The sequence below is a fragment of the Heloderma suspectum genome, chromosome 2 (assembly GCF_057233095.1).
Source record: "Heloderma suspectum isolate Gila_16-S chromosome 2, 16-S_ref, whole genome shotgun sequence".
NCBI lineage: Eukaryota > Metazoa > Chordata > Lepidosauria > Squamata > Helodermatidae > Heloderma > Heloderma suspectum.
Genome location: NC_139459.1, coordinates 72,894,952 through 72,910,554, shown reverse-complemented (window position 1 = coordinate 72,910,554; position 15,603 = coordinate 72,894,952). Strand labels below are relative to the sequence as shown.

General features: G+C 41.3%; 1 protein-coding gene across 5 annotated transcripts in view; it reads left to right on the top strand.

Moving 5' to 3' along the window:
- The window catches only part of EPB41L4A (erythrocyte membrane protein band 4.1 like 4A), a 161,572-nt gene that overhangs the window by 101,984 nt on the left and 43,985 nt on the right, over positions 1-15,603 (top strand). For all 5 annotated transcript variants that reach the window (XM_084833867.1, XM_084833865.1, XM_084833866.1 and 2 more), the window contains exons 11-13: positions 6,616-6,707; positions 9,475-9,552; positions 15,302-15,423. In XM_084833867.1, the coding sequence (XP_084689993.1) occupies positions 6,616-6,707; positions 9,475-9,552; positions 15,302-15,423 (292 nt within the window). The remainder of the gene's footprint in view (positions 1-6,615; positions 6,708-9,474; positions 9,553-15,301; positions 15,424-15,603) is intronic.

Genomic DNA, 15,603 nt, shown 5'->3' with positions numbered 1-15,603 from the left:
TGGCTCTGAGTTTCATATTTAGCTCCATCTTGACAGATCTATGAAACCTCTTGAAACATATAACTTCCTTATTGGCTTTTGTTGAATGGAATTAAATCTTGTTTGTCGGAGAGATTAAGTTTTGGTTTTCCAAGTATGTTTAGTATTTCATTGATCAAATCCTTCTATATGAGGGAAAACTGAAAATATCACTAGGAATGTTATGCAAGAACAAGGAAGCAATTTGTGTTTTGGCTAATGGCTGTCTTGCTCATGCCCTGTGGTAAGTGAACTATTTAAGTGAAGTTCAGTTTTGGCAAGCATTTTTTCCTCTGCAGGATGGCTGCCATACTGCATCAGACCCTTTATTCCAGGGGTGGGAAACAACATATGGCCCTCGGTCTAAATTCATGTGCCCCTCAGCCTAATCTCAAAAGAGCTCTGATCTGATCTGTCCCTTCCCTGGCAGCCCACAGTATGGGAAGAAAGAGGGAGAGAAAGATAAAAGAGGGTGGAAGAGAAAGAAATGACAGTGGCAGAAAGAGAAAAGTGGTGAGCTACCCCCCCCCCAAAGAGAAAAGCATTAGCTCTCCACACATTTCAGTCTAGCTTACTGCTGACATGTGGCCCCCAACAGATTACCCATGAGGGAATGCAGCCCTCAAAAGAAATTAAGGTACAATGTGATTTCTGCCCCTTTTTTGTGCTGATCATTGTTAGTTCAAACAGAAAGGCCAGCAAAGTAATCACTGTGGGCACAGTCCAAACTGTCCAGCCCTGGCAAGTTTGAACCCACAGAAGGGTTGAGATGCAGCAGGTCTGGCAAACTGTATTTATTTAACTGAGAGTAAAGGCAGACAGTACACAGGCAGGAACTGTGGATTGGAGAACAAGGGTAGTCAAAGATAGGCTCTTCAGTACCCTAGACAGATCCTTCAGTACCTTGGACAGATCACAGGGAGTAGATTCCTTGTTCTAATGCGCTTCTAGTCCCAACCCAGCACTTTCTTGTATACTCCTGGGACTAGCTATGCCTCTCAGGTAGGGATGGCAGAGAATTCCGCCACGGATCTTGGCGAGGCCGAATGCCAGTGCATTCGGCCCCCCGAACTCTGTGGCAGAACGGCCTGCCCCCCCACCCCCCCCGCGGATCCCCCCCGGGACGAGACTTACCTGGGGTGGATCTTCCAGGTGGCACTGGCTGCGGCGGCGGCTGGTCTTCTGACCGGCTGCCACCACCGCCATTTGCAGTCTTGTCTTGTAGAAAAAAACAAAAAACCCCGACGTGATAGGCTACGTAAAGATTTACGTAGCCTATCATGGCTGGGTTTAAAAAAAAACCCAAAACCCGCGTACGCAAATGGCGGCGGCTATGGCCGCCGCCATTTGCGTTCCTTATTTTTGGCCATCTTAGTCTACGTAAATATTTACGTAGACTATGACGGCGAAAATAAAGGGGAACGCAAATAGCGTAGCGGGCGCTATTTGCGTCCCTTTTGGATTTGCCGTTTTAGCCTACGCAAATATTTACGTAGATTAAGACGGCCAAAAATAAGGAACGCAAATGGCGGCGGCCATAGCCGCCGCCATTTGTGTACGCGGTTTGTTTGTTTTTTTCCCAGAGCCCTCCACGGCCGGAAATCCGGCTGTGGACGGCTCTGGCCTGGGCTGGGCCTGGCCGGCTGCTCCACAGAGCTGCCGCGAAGCACAGCTGGCCATGGAGGATCCTGGGGGGGAGGAACGGATCACCTCCTCCCCCGTCGAGGATTCCGGGGGGAGGGACAGAACGCCTCCCCCCCCATCAACATAATCCACGGAAAGGTAAGTGACTTTCGTACATCCCTACTCTCAGGCTCCTCCCCCTTCTAGAGGAGTGGATAGTCTTTCAGAGGGCAGTCCTCTGAAGTGTGAGTCTCTAGGAACTGAGGATGCTGGCCTCTTGGGAATATGGCTCAGAGATTGCTTTTGTTGGGAGTTCTGTCTTGGGAATGTCTGGTTGGAGGGTTGTTCCTGGTTGTTGGGTTCAGGCTAGCTGTCAGAGCCCAGGTCCAGTGCCTCCACAGCCTGTGTGCTGGCTCTCACAGCCTAGCTGGGTTTCTCTCCCTTTCCCTCCATGTCCAGGTTGCTGCTTGTAGTTGGGGTCATGGCAAGACTTGGATCACCATGGTAGTATGTGCACATAGCACACACCACTACAACATACCGGTGTATTTCCTGCGTGTGTGTGTGTGTGTGTGTGCGCGCGTGCACATGCTTTGTTGCTTACAGTTACATTTAGAAGCCTTCACAGAGTGGAAGAAAATCTGTCTATCTAAATCTAACTAAAATTACTTCTAGGCCGCCTTTAAAGGTGGGGCTATCAGAACTGAGAATATGAGTGCACTAATGGAGAAGCTGATATCATATTCAAGCTTCACACAAGAGGCATCATCAACAATGCAGCGATTACTTAAAGCCAACATGGATTTGTCAAGAACAAATCCTGCCAGACTAATCTGATCTCATTTTTTGATCAGATATCCTCCCTTGTGGACTGTGGGAATGCTGCGGACATAATATACCTCGACTTAGCAAAGCTTTCGACCAAGTGCCCCATGATATTCTGATGTGCAAACTAGCTCAAAGTGAGCTAGATGAAACAACGATCCAGTGGATCCACAGTTGGCTACAGAATCGCACTCAAAGAGTGCTTATCAATGGGATCTTCTCAGGGCTCAGTCCTGGGCCCAGTGCTCTTCAACATTTTTATTAATGACTTGGAGGAGGAGGTGCAGGGAAGGCTGATCAGATTTGCAGATGACACAAAATTGGGCGGGATAGCTAATACCTTGGAAGACAGAAACACAATTCAAAGTGATCTGGATAGACTGGAGCGCTGGGCAGAAAACAACAGAATGACATTTAATAGGGATAAATGCCAAGTTCTGCACCTAGGAAAAAGAAACCAAATGCACAGTTACAAGATGGGGGACACTTGGCTCAACAACACTACAAGCAAGAAGGATCTTGGAATTGTTGTAGATCACAAGCTGAATATGAGCCAACAATGTGATGTGGCTGCAAAAATGGCCAATGCTATTTTGGGCTGCATTAATAGAAGCATAGCTTCCAAATCCTGGGAAGTACTAGTTCCCCTCTACTCAGCACTGGTTAGGCCTCATCTGGAGTGCTGAGTCCAGTTCTGGGCACCGCACTTTAAGAAGGATGCAGACAAGCTGGAGGAGGGCAGCAAAGATGATCAGGACTGGAAACAAAGCCCTATGAAGAGAGACTGAAAGAACTGGGCATGTTTAGCCTTGAGAAGAGAAGACTGAGGGGAGATATGATAGTCCTCTTCAAGTACTTGAAAGGTTGTCACAGAGATGAAGGCCAGGATTTCTTAATCATCCCAGAATGCAGGACACGGAATAATGGGCTCAAGTTACAGGAAGCCAGATTCCAGCTGAACATCAAGAAAAACTTCCTGACAGAGAAATATGACAATGGAACCAATTACTTAGGGAGGTAGTGGGCTCTCCCACACTGGAGGCATTCAAGATGAGGCTGGGCAGCCATCTGTCATGGATGCTGTGACTTGGATTCCTGGATTGAGCAGGGGGTTGGACTCGATGGTCTTATAGGCCCCTTCCAACCCTACTATTCTATGATTCTATGAACTCCAACAACATTTTATTTGGAGTGGGGGATATTGAACCCTGCCCAGAATAAGACTAAAAAACCAGATGCACAAACATGGTACAGCAGGCCTCAGCTCATACCCTTCTCAGTACAGACTACATAAAATTCTGCAACATCCAAAGCCAGCTTTAATGAAATTGTAATTCTCCTACTGCATATTCCATACACCACAAAGAGAATAAATAAGCAGTGCCTTAAGCAAGGGGAGAGTTATGCTTACTGATGATTTAACTTGTCCCTTGCTTCTGGTAGGCCACAAGCCACTGGACTGGAGAAGTTAGGCAACTGGAATAGAGAGCTAAAAGTTTTTCTTCCTAAAGGCACACATTCCTTCTCTTGTCTTGAGATGCACAGAATAGCCTTCTATGAGAGTAGGACCTCTCTGGGAGCGTTTGGTATGTCTCCCAGTATTTCCTGAGTGAGCTGCTTCATTGATTGGAAGGCTGTGTGAGTGGGGAGGGAAAGAGCGGTGTGTGTGGTTTGTCTACATTTGACTTGTCATATATAAGGAGATGTAGGGCATATTTCCATCGAGAATTAAGAGAGATCTTGGGAGAAATGAGAACTCATACTTCCCAAGTGCCTCCTTGAGGTCACTATGTAGCTGACTTATCATTACAATGATAAATTGAAATTTTTGTCCATAAGCATTGTCTTGTTGTATTTGGCGGAGCCTTTAAATAGCTTGAAGGAGGGTTTTTTTCATTGAGGACCAGACTGGCTGCCATGCTGTGCTGATACTTTCAGACACAAATATTCCATGTAGTTTTGTCCCAATAAGGTTCATGTTAAGAATGTCATACTGGATATTTTCTGGCATCACTGCCCTGGTCATCATTGTGTTTAAAGAAGGATTCGGTCAAATAAGTTGTCAAATGAGAGCAGTGGAAACTAGGACATTAACAAGAGGTGGATAAGGGGAAGGTTGGCTAAATAACAGACAGGCAGTCTTTTGCTCTTGCGCAAAAACACAAGCGCCTGAAAAAGAAAGAAAATTTTAAAAGCTTGCAAATGCATTCCTGTATTCATAAGGGCTCCAAAAATTATTTCCTTTCTGCGATCTGATGGGGGGTGGGTAGGAGAGAGTTTCCGTCAGCTGGCAACCACACTGGATCAATTGCAGAAAGGGTGCTGATGTAGGGAATGAGGATTTCTGCCGCACAGACCCCAGGGATACATGCCACCAAGTGGACTGGAGGACTGAGAGGGATTAATGGAGAAACAAGCTATGGCAAGCCACAGAGCAGGCAATTGTCTGTCAGAAGTAACAGACAAGCCACCCACCCCCTGTGGCTTATTCTCGGGGTGGCTTAATGTGACATATGAACTGGCCCTAAGGCGTTTTATCTATTCATGTATGTTATTGTTTTGGCAAAGTCCGTATACTGTTGACATTTCAAAGGGCTTAAGAGTCCTGTGACTAGGATCCAAAGGCTATTTCATGCGCACCAAAGGGCATGCATATGCCCAGTGAGATTTGTTTTACTTTTTTTTATTGTAACGAGCAGACCCCTGTGCAATATCACAAGCCTCTCTTGAAAATACCCTGAGTTTCAAAAGTCTTGAGTGGCGTAGAAAGTTGCTGTTCGAGAAATGCAAGCTCAAAGTCTCCTTGAGGTATGCGGATCAAGATGCATATTTCTTTGGATTCTGGCCTATGTTGAAAAGTGCTTATTAATCTAACCTACCTTTATTTATTTGTTTTATTACCTACTTTCAAATAATACTTAAGGCTTTAGAACCTCCAAAAACTTAAACACAGCATACAATATCAAATAGCTATGTTGGCTGCTCTTTCAAGGAAGCTGTTTCAGGTGTGTGCAAAAGTTTCCCCATGCTCAGTATAAATTTTAACAGTTTTCTTTGGATATTAGCCCTTATCCTGTTCCTTGCTGCACACGCACAGCCACACTGCTGGCTTCTTTTTGAAATTTCTTGAGTTTCGCAAACACCCATCATACAGCATTGGGACTTGCTGTTGGGGCAGGGAAGGAAAGCAAGGGAGACCAAGGGCTGTAACCTATGCATGCCAAAAAATGAATCTCCTTGTTGGTTTGGGTTTCTTCATTTGCATAGAGTTTCATTGACTTTGGATTTTTAGAAAAATTAGACATATAAATTACACTAGGTTTTTCATTCATTGGCTTGTTAAATCTATTCTGTCTAATGAGTAACTTCACTTGGCTTTAGAGGCATTCTTTTCAAGCTCTGAAGTCAATTAAATTGACCATGTCATGCCATTAGAAGGCTAATATGTTTCTTACACTTGCATTCTTTCCTCTCTGTCTTGGAATTCTATAACTCATCCAGCTGATGGGTGCAATTTCTTGAAAGAACTACAATAATTCTTCAGGGTCACCATTGTTTGCTGCATACACACCACACCTCACTAGTATTCTTTATAAAAATGTCCACTTAGGTGGGTTTCTGCTTATGTAAATATTTCTCAATGAGTTGATTGGTATTTGTATTGTTAAACTTCAGCCCTGAATGTGGTGACTATACTACCTTGATCCACCAGAAAATATAGAACTACTTCACATCTACTTTTTATGACATGAAGGTCAATGTCTTTGTCAGAATCTGATGCATGTATGTATCTGCTTTCCACTGTGTTAACCCAAGACAAAAAAGATGCATCACCACAATGTAGGCACATGTTTTTCCCAATATGGATTAACCTTAATGTTGGAAAATATAACACACAAAGCTGTCCTTGGAACATGTGTTGATTTGCTAAGATGGTTAAAATTATTTACAGTTTTAGGATCAAAACTGTATAAAACTGTTTTACATCGGACCAGTAGATAAAACATCACTGTAATTCCATTGGCATTCCTCCTGATATACATGGGTAGAATGGAAAGAAGAATTGACATTCAGGAGCTCAGACTATCAAAGGCAAATCCTTTATGTCAGAAGAATCCTTCACAGTCCTTCACTTTTTTTTTATTTCAGTGTAATGAAACATCCTTCTTTTTTGAAGCACCTAGCAAAACTGCATGCAAACATTTGTGGAAATGCTGTGTAGAACAACACACATTCTTCAGGTAGGTAAGCTACAGCTGTAAAAAATCTGTTACTGAATGATGGCAGAAGACGGACGCATCTTCATGGGGGTAGGGCAGTGCACTTTAGAGCTTAAGTTAATGCTTCTCTGTAGTTAAAGGCAAGTATATTCAAATCTCTTCAACTGGCCTGGCTGTACTAAAGAAAGAAGTGCCAGCTGGTTTTCTTACACTGATTTGGATACAAAGAAACAGTGAGTGGAAAGTCAATAGTCACTGCTTCTGTTTTTTACATTCATCTGCAAGAGTTCATCCAATGCTATAAATGGGTAGATCCTGTAGCAGTTCTCATACTTCTGCTTATGCAACTGGAAGAATATTTCTTGGATTTAGTTTATTTTCTTGCACCATGATCTAGCATAAGGCGTAAAACAGCCTTTGTATGAGCATTGTTTTGCTAAAAGAACATTAATACTCAGACGCGAATGATGAAAGGTACAAATGACAGGAAAATAATAGAAACGTAGCTCAGTCTAGAAGAATCTTCCTCTTCCAGAAGGTTTCATAGACACTGTATAGCAGGAGTGTGCAGAAAGTAGATATACAGATGTTTCGGACTTCATCTCCCTGCATTCCTGACCATTGGTTATGCTGGCAGGGGCTTCTGTGAGTTGAAGTCCAAAACATCTAGAGATCTACTTTCTGCCAACACATGATCTATAGAATCTTGGCAGTTTTGCTGTCTGATATTTGTTAGCTCAATATATGGGACAAATTATCTTGAATTCTTAAAGTTGCCAAAATTTGTCACAATTTTTTATTTTTACAGAACTTAAGCATTTTCCATGCATTTTTTTTTTAATGTAGTGACCTTATTTTGCATCCTACGTTGTTTCTCCATTCACATAATGGAGGGAGCGATTTCTACCAGTTCCCCTACCCCTGGTTTGCAGCACCCTGAACTATATCCCACGTCATTCCCAAGGGTCCCCCAACCCCCAGGAGCAGATGTTCAAGTGCTGCAGAAGAAAAGGGGAGGTGGAAAAGCCCTGCTGGGACAGAAGTGCTCTGTCTGTTTTTATAAAACAACCAAACAAAACAGGTTAATGAAGTTGAAACTGTAATCCTATATAGCAGGGGTAGGCAACCTGGTGCCCTCCAAATGTTTTGGACTTCAACTCCCATCAGCTCTGACCAGCATGGCAAATGGTCAGGGATTATGGGAGTTGTAGTCCAAAACATATGGAGATTCTTCTTTATTTTCATTGCTTTCCTCCCTCATTATAACCACTCCCTGCATTTTGTGGGGGATTTTTCATTCTGAACTAAACCTATCCTGAGGCTCCAACTCATTCAATGCTAGCTGATATTATAGGAGCTTTATTCTGCGTCTGTATATACTCTACATGAGGAATATTCCAGAGATGCTTTCCCCAGTTGGTGCTGTATAAAGGAGAGAGGACAAATGCTAATTCCTAAAAGTGTGGAAAATCCTAAGAAGCACACTAGTAGCCTCCAGCTCCTAGCATGCTCCTGTGAATAGCTAGTTTTTAATCTTTATTGCACAGCCCTACAAATGAATAGCATTTATAATATAGAAAAATGGTGCGGCCCCATCTAGTGGGTAAAGTACTCTATTATGCATGCTACCAGGGGTTATAGAATTCATGGAACTAATTTTCAGAACTTTCATGAGATAAATATTTTCCATATCTCCATAGAATTGGTAAAGTCTTCCATCTTCATTGAAACAGCTCTTGAGACAGTCGTAGCAGGAAACATTGTACAATCCTGAACAAAGTTACCTGTCCTGTTGATTTCAATAGAACCTATACATGAGTAAATACGTTCTCATGTTTATATATGTTGTTGTTGTTCAGTCGTTCAGTCGTGTCCGACTCTTCGTGACCCCATGGACCATAGCACGCCAGGCCTTCCTGTCCTGCGCTCTCTCCCGGAGTGTGCTCAAGTTCATATTCATTGGTTTATATATGTACTCGTATACATATTTACTGGGCACAATTCAGGAAAGTATTTTAAATAAATCAGGATAATTTGGGACTCCACAAAACAATTAATGGGATTATGAAGTTCTTAACTTTGGCTGAATTGTGCCCCATATTTGTACAAGTACTACTATACAATCTTTCAACCATCAGATCTTGTACTCTTCATTAATATTTATGTTGTGCTACCATATAACTTACCATTAAACTACTCTGAGCAAGGAGTTTAACATTCCAGAGGAAATACTATGAAGTAATTTGTCTCAGTATATTGTCTTGCCCAAATATAGAAAGAATTAGACATGCTTGTGTTCTCTTGAAATTAATGAGACTTAGTTTTGATCAATGTAAGCATGACTATTTTTTTTTTATTGGGGTCTCTGTGTTAGAAAAGGACAACAAATATATGACTTGTTGAGGGTTGTCTAACCTGCAAACAACCCCTGCCACCTAGGTTCCAACACCACGGCAAGCCAGGCAGTCCTGGGCACCATGCAAAAATGGCACCCACAGGCACCCAGCACAACACAACAGCCCCCGCAAGTTAATTAAGCCATGGTGGGCTGTCATGACAGGCGAACGGGCCCAGTAGCTTTTCTCCTTTTAGCTATAGTAGCCTGTTTATGTCCACAGAACTTCTAAACTTATAAACTTGCCTGCAAAAGAGGTTGTCACTAGGTAGTGAAGGTAATGATAGAGGACTCTAGAAACAATCTATGTTTCTTTCTATTCTGTGCATAGCTCCATAAGGGCAAATATACCATGTGTAACTATAGGATTGTTGTATTTTTAAATTGAAACAGAATGCCAGAAAATGAGTCCAATTCTCTATCAAGAAAACTCGGCAAACTTGGATCTCTTGGCTATAAACATCGATTTAGGTAAGGCAGCCTTATTATTATGACTTCAAACCAAAAAAGGTTTATTTATATGTTTGTTTTTATGATCGTATAAGGGAGAACTTTTAATTTTAGGTACCTTTGCTTCATCATTTTCTCCTCCATTTTTTTCTGGGGCATATTATAGGCACAGCTTAAAAAAAGGATTTCCTGAGCTCATCTGTTCCCACCTCTTACTAAAATTAAACATGCAGAGTACTGTGAAAAATGAAAGCTTTTCCTTTGCCCACCAATCATCGCATATTTTTCCTTCTAAACTCTAAGAGGCTGAAATGCCTCTTCAAAGGCTTAAGTACAGGCAGTAAGAGCTTTAAGTTAAAACATGCTGATTTTTTGGTATTTTGACCTCACCACTTTTGCCTTTGGCCTCACCCAGCACTGGAATGTGGCCCCCAAGAGCTTCTCCGAAATGGAATTTGGCCCTCAGCTGAAAGCGGTTCCCCACCCGTTTTGTAGATTCTGAACCATTCTAACATGAATTGGCACCACATTTTAAAATTTGATTATACAATTGTGAGAATAGCACTGCTGTTCTGAGCAGCGAACAGTTATTCTTTAAAGCTGAAATTTTTGACACCCCCCCCAACAAGAACCATTGCAAAAAGCAATGCCAGCAAGCACTGTGCAGTGGGCTAAGGAGATCCAGGTTGTGGAGCCAGCCTGCCATGGCAGAAACTCCACATCACCAACAATACTGTAGCCCTCACCTACAGCATTAGTGTCACCCTGGGATTTCATAACAGAAAAGGGCCTACATTGAGGGATAGCTACTATGGGGCAGCCTAGTCTGGGGGATCTAGGATTGCCTGAGTGGCAGTACCCATTTTGAGGAAGAGTCAGCCACAGGAAGTTCCAGGGGTTAACCTCTGATAAAAGGGAATCAACATGAAAATGGAACCCCAGAATTTTGCAAAAAGAGTGGAGTGTGTGTGGAAGCAGGATTTCTATATTGTTCACCTTCACCTGGGACAGGGCAGTGCATCTACAAAGACACACCATACCCCATTACAGGATTGCAGTCAATTAGGACCAAGCCACCCAGTGTCAGAGGCGTAGGGTAGGTTTTGCACTAATCATCAGTTCAGTTCAGTTGATTGCTTATTAACCAATCAGGCCATACACATACAAACACATAAAAAAATACTCCTCTTATACAGAAAGTGACACCAAAACAAGAAATGTTAAGGATGGTAATTATAAAAAAGCGAATGAAAACATTTCTTAGGGGCTGTTAAAACATTTTGCAACTAATCATAAGTGTTTCCCAGCATAGGGTTTTCCTCTTCTCATAAAGTAAATAGCAGGTATTCATTTATATGGGAGAAAGAAAATGAGTGCACTCACTGTTACTATTCAGGCACCATTCAAGTAACTGTTTCGCTAAGCAAAATTGTCCAATGGACATTTACAAACAATGTTAGATTTCTGAAACATCAGTTGCTTATTTGCACTGTATATTTTATCTGTTTAAATAAAATGATTGCTTTTATAGCTATCAGGGAAGTCATGAAATTAAACTCCTTTCAGGTGCAAAAGTATGCATGTTTAGATTAAAAAAAAAAAAGTCCTACAACTCTCAGCTGTGCTGGCTGGGGAATGCTGGGAGTTGTAGGACTACTTTCTGTCTAAACATGCATAGGATCGCAGACATTTTTTGTAACTTTGTTAGCCAAATAACCAATCTTTCTGTTAAGAAAGTTTTAATGGGTTGTGGGATCGCAAGTCCAATTCATGTTTTCTGGATAACTAGCAAATTGACATAAAATACGAAATATATAAAATGAAATTAAATCTCTGATAGCTTTTTGCTTGCCTAACTAATTGAGTGTATAGATGTAGACTTCTGAAGTGCACGTGTGCCTAAGGAAACATTCAGATGCATAGGGAGATCTAAACTTTGCTTCTTGGCTCCCCACTGGCATTTTGTTGGTAAAACAGAACCTGTCCCTGCAGAGATAGTTCATACGAGTCTCTTAGTAATAATGATAGTTTGTTTTGTTTTTTTACATACGATATAATTGCTCTTCAGTCATTAGACAAATCCACCTGGATGTTTTTCAGTCATTCAACTGCAGATGTTTTGGCAACTGGGAATTATCACTAGAAAAGCGTTGTATTTGCATCATGAATAGTTGTTCAAGAACAAAGCTTGGCAAGTCCACGAATTTTGCTTTTGTTGAAACTGCAATAGTGTTATCAGATCTTATTGTGCAACAACAGGAAAAGGTCTGCAAAATGGCTATAGTCTTAAAATGCTTTGTTTAATATTACGTACAAAACATATTGCTTGACATTTAAATCTTGAAATTCTAGACTATGCTGACCACACTTTTTCTTATGCTAAGACATCTAAATCAGCTTGTGAAACTGTCTATATGGTAAATACACTGTTCTGGTAGTAACTTTGGATAGCTTTTTCAAGTGTTGCTTAAGTTGGTTTTTACATTCCTATGTTGGTAATCGTTAAAAAGCTACATTGATTAGAATACGTTAAAATACAGGTCTCTCCCACTTTCTATACTTTACAGTATTTGAAACGGATGTATTCCAGAGCCAAAAGGCATTCTTAGGCTCTTTTGATACGATTGGTTTATTGAGCATCAAATGAGCAGAGGTGCTGACTTGTTGTGCCATCCTGTTTGCCAGAGTACTTCTGTTCTGCAGATACTGCATTTTCCAGATTCAATGGAATCTGGAAAATGAATACATTTTCTGGAACAAGAAAATACATTTTCTGGAATCTGGAACAATGAATACATTGTCACTGGGAATATGCAGTTACTTCCCCAGCTACCAGGGCTTTTATGAATTGTGGTACTGTGCGGAATATGGTTGAATGAATATCACAGGCACCTATTGGATAATGCCCTTGACATCAAGTCCCTTCCATGCCTGTACCATGTGGTGATCATCTCAAAAGTCTTGTTTTATTATTATTTTTTTCAGGGCAGTGTGCTTCCTTGCTAGACCATTTAAGTCTGGGGTATATACTTCTTTAAAAAATTACGAATACCAGCTGTTTTCTCGTTGCAGCATTGTCCTGCCATTTCACAAATATTTTCTGCCCTTTATCTTCAATTTTTAAATTGAAACCATTGGGTAGCTGTCCTACTCCAGTGAGCAAGGTACCTGTTCTTCATTACCTGTGGATTAGATATTGTGGTGCTGGATCTGAGCTAACATATATATTGCAGTAAAAGAGACATTTAGAATTGTTTAATTGTCTAAATCAGCTTGTGAAACTGTCTATATGATAAATGCAAAAATTTGAGTGGTATGATTTTTAGCGGAATTCTTGTATGTTCTGCTCACATTTTTCTCTCACTGAAGCAGACCTTTATTTGCTCAGTTTGGCCAAATGTTGCACATTTTGGTAAGGATAAGTATTCTAGGAAACTAAAACAGAAATACAATATAAACAATCTCTGTATTTTTTTAAAAAAATTATATGCTGTGTTATAAGGCCACACAAAAACATGGCTTCCCTGGCTATTATCTTCTGAACAGAGGAAGCATTTTGTGTGGGTTCTTGGATAATTTCCTTTGGAGAAATACTAAATGGGGTGGGGAATTGACAGAAGCATTTGCCAGCTAAATTCAGTTTTGCTTCAAAATAAAATTATAGAGGATAGCACTGTAATACTGCACAGCCAGACATGTAAACTGGGGTATTGGCACTTGAATTAAGATCCCCTGGGTAAAGGAGTCCATGATCTACTAAGTGGTTTCTGAGACCATCCATTGGTCTTGGACTAGCTGCAACTCCAAGTGGATTCATATATAGGACGACAAGAAGCAAAGGAAGACAGGACACCTTTAACTTTGATATAAATTAAATTAATTATTCATTAATTAGATGTTAAATGTAATATTAAATTGTTAATTTATACATGGGAAGTCCAGAATCTGCAGCTTGTCATGCTGAAGGAACAAAGCTGTAGTTGCTGATATTCCCACTTCCACAATCTATTTAAAAAATAACTGCCTTAATCTTCTTGTCATCTAATTGGTCTAGGTACATAGTTCTCTAGAGGCATAGTTGCCATCAGAAATCAAAATGGTATGGACAAAGCACCATAGGGATGAATGTTTGCACATGTTTGAAGTGATTTTCACTGTGGTAGTCCAGTCAACTGTGGGGTGGGGGCAGGGGGAAAGAATGTGGTTGCAATGGTGTGGCAAAAATCAGTTCATTTCAGCACAGGAATCTGTTTTGCACAACCAGCATCCCAGTTTAGATAATGGTTTGCCCATGTGGCCTCTGTTTTTGGTAGCAACCATATCATACTTCGTACAAGTGTACAAAGCCCTAAACAACTTGGGACCGTGTTACCTGAGAGAGCGCCTTCTCCCTTACCAACCTGCCTGGCACTGACGTCATTGGAGGGTTTGCTCCTGGTGGTTCTACATGGACCTATGGCCTGAGTGGAGTCCACCAGGAGAAGAACCTTCAGCGTGGCAGCCCCCTTTCTTTGGAACTCCCTGCTTCTGGAGGTCAGGCAAGCAGCAACACTGTGTTGTTTCTGCCATCTCTTGAAAACAGCATTGTTCCAGGAAAAATTCCTTAATTAGTCACGGTTTCTATTGGCATTCTGCTTTTTTAAAAAAATCATTATTTTAATGGTGGTGTTTTAATATTTTTATTATTTTATTGTTTTATCTTTTGTGTTCACTGCTCCGAAATCTGTTCTGGATATGGACCAGTACACAAATATTGTAAGTAAGGAAGGAAGGAAGGAAGTAATGCCATCCTTCCCGTGAGCTGATCTCATTAGCAGCTTGTGGTCCTGGGAAGGTGTGTGTTGCGCCTTGGACAAACTTCAAGACTCCCAAACTTTGACACAATCTGGTGGCCAGGTGCTGGATCAAGCAAATATGGCAGGGGAGTCTGTGGCTACTTGATCAGACAAGTTTCTCAGACTGAGGAGCTGACTTGGATGTAAAGGCTGTATAGGACCTGGTGTATCCCAATTGGCTTGTGAGGGTCCTCTGACTGTATTCAGGATAGAACTCCAGTCTAGAGGACACCCTTGATCCACAGCACCTAATCTTCCTGGTTTGCTGAGGGAGCAGAGCACTGGTGGCACAGGAGTTATGGCATCAGAGACTGGCTGTTGGAGGCCCTGGTTCAGATCATACACCCCTGGTAGCTTACAGGCAGACATAGCTCAAGGTCTGAGCACATGCCTTGTAATCCCTGGAGTCTTCAGCTGGTAGAAGGAAACTGAGGGGAAAACACATATTATGCACTTTTGTGTCTATTTTATGTCCATTCAGGGATTGTTGTTGTGAGATCCTTTATTTTTGTTTATCTTGTGGAGGGGGTACAAATGCTTAATAGAGCAATTGACTGAAGCTCTCTAAGCGCTGAGCTGACCAAGAGAAAGACGGAAGTTAAAGAAGTACAAAATGCAAGATTGCTGTCCTTTTCACTATAATTTGCAATATGAGCTGGAAAGCGTGGAGGGAGTTTGGTTGGGTAGAGAGAGACACCTTGCATTAAACTGGGAAGCGGGTGAGGGGGTGTAGGAAGTGAGGACAATAAACCATATTTTTCCGTTTATTGTCTAACTATAGAATAGCTTGCTTGAATTATGTTGTGACTCAGGAATAGGGCAAGCTTTAAATTAAACTTAAATAAAAGTTTTTTTCTTCTAAAATACAGATATTTTTTAGTTTTACTTTGCAATTTTCCATTTACTCATTAAATACATTTTGTTGAATTTTTTAGTGGGAGGACAGCTTTGCAAATGAACAGAGACCTTTCTGTCCAGCTTCCTCGACCTGACCAAACAGTTGAAAGAAGTCGTAGTAAGACGTATCCAAAAAGAACATCAAAAACACAACTGATTGGTAAGCCATGCTAAACTGAACAGTCCCTGTTTACATTGGAATTTAAGTAAGAGGGAATTCTTTAGACAAATAAACTTAAGATATAAAACATATTTTGTTAGGATCGATTGCACAATTATAATTGATTGATTAATTCTAAACTCCATCCTAATTCTTATCTTTTTCCCTAGGAAATAATGT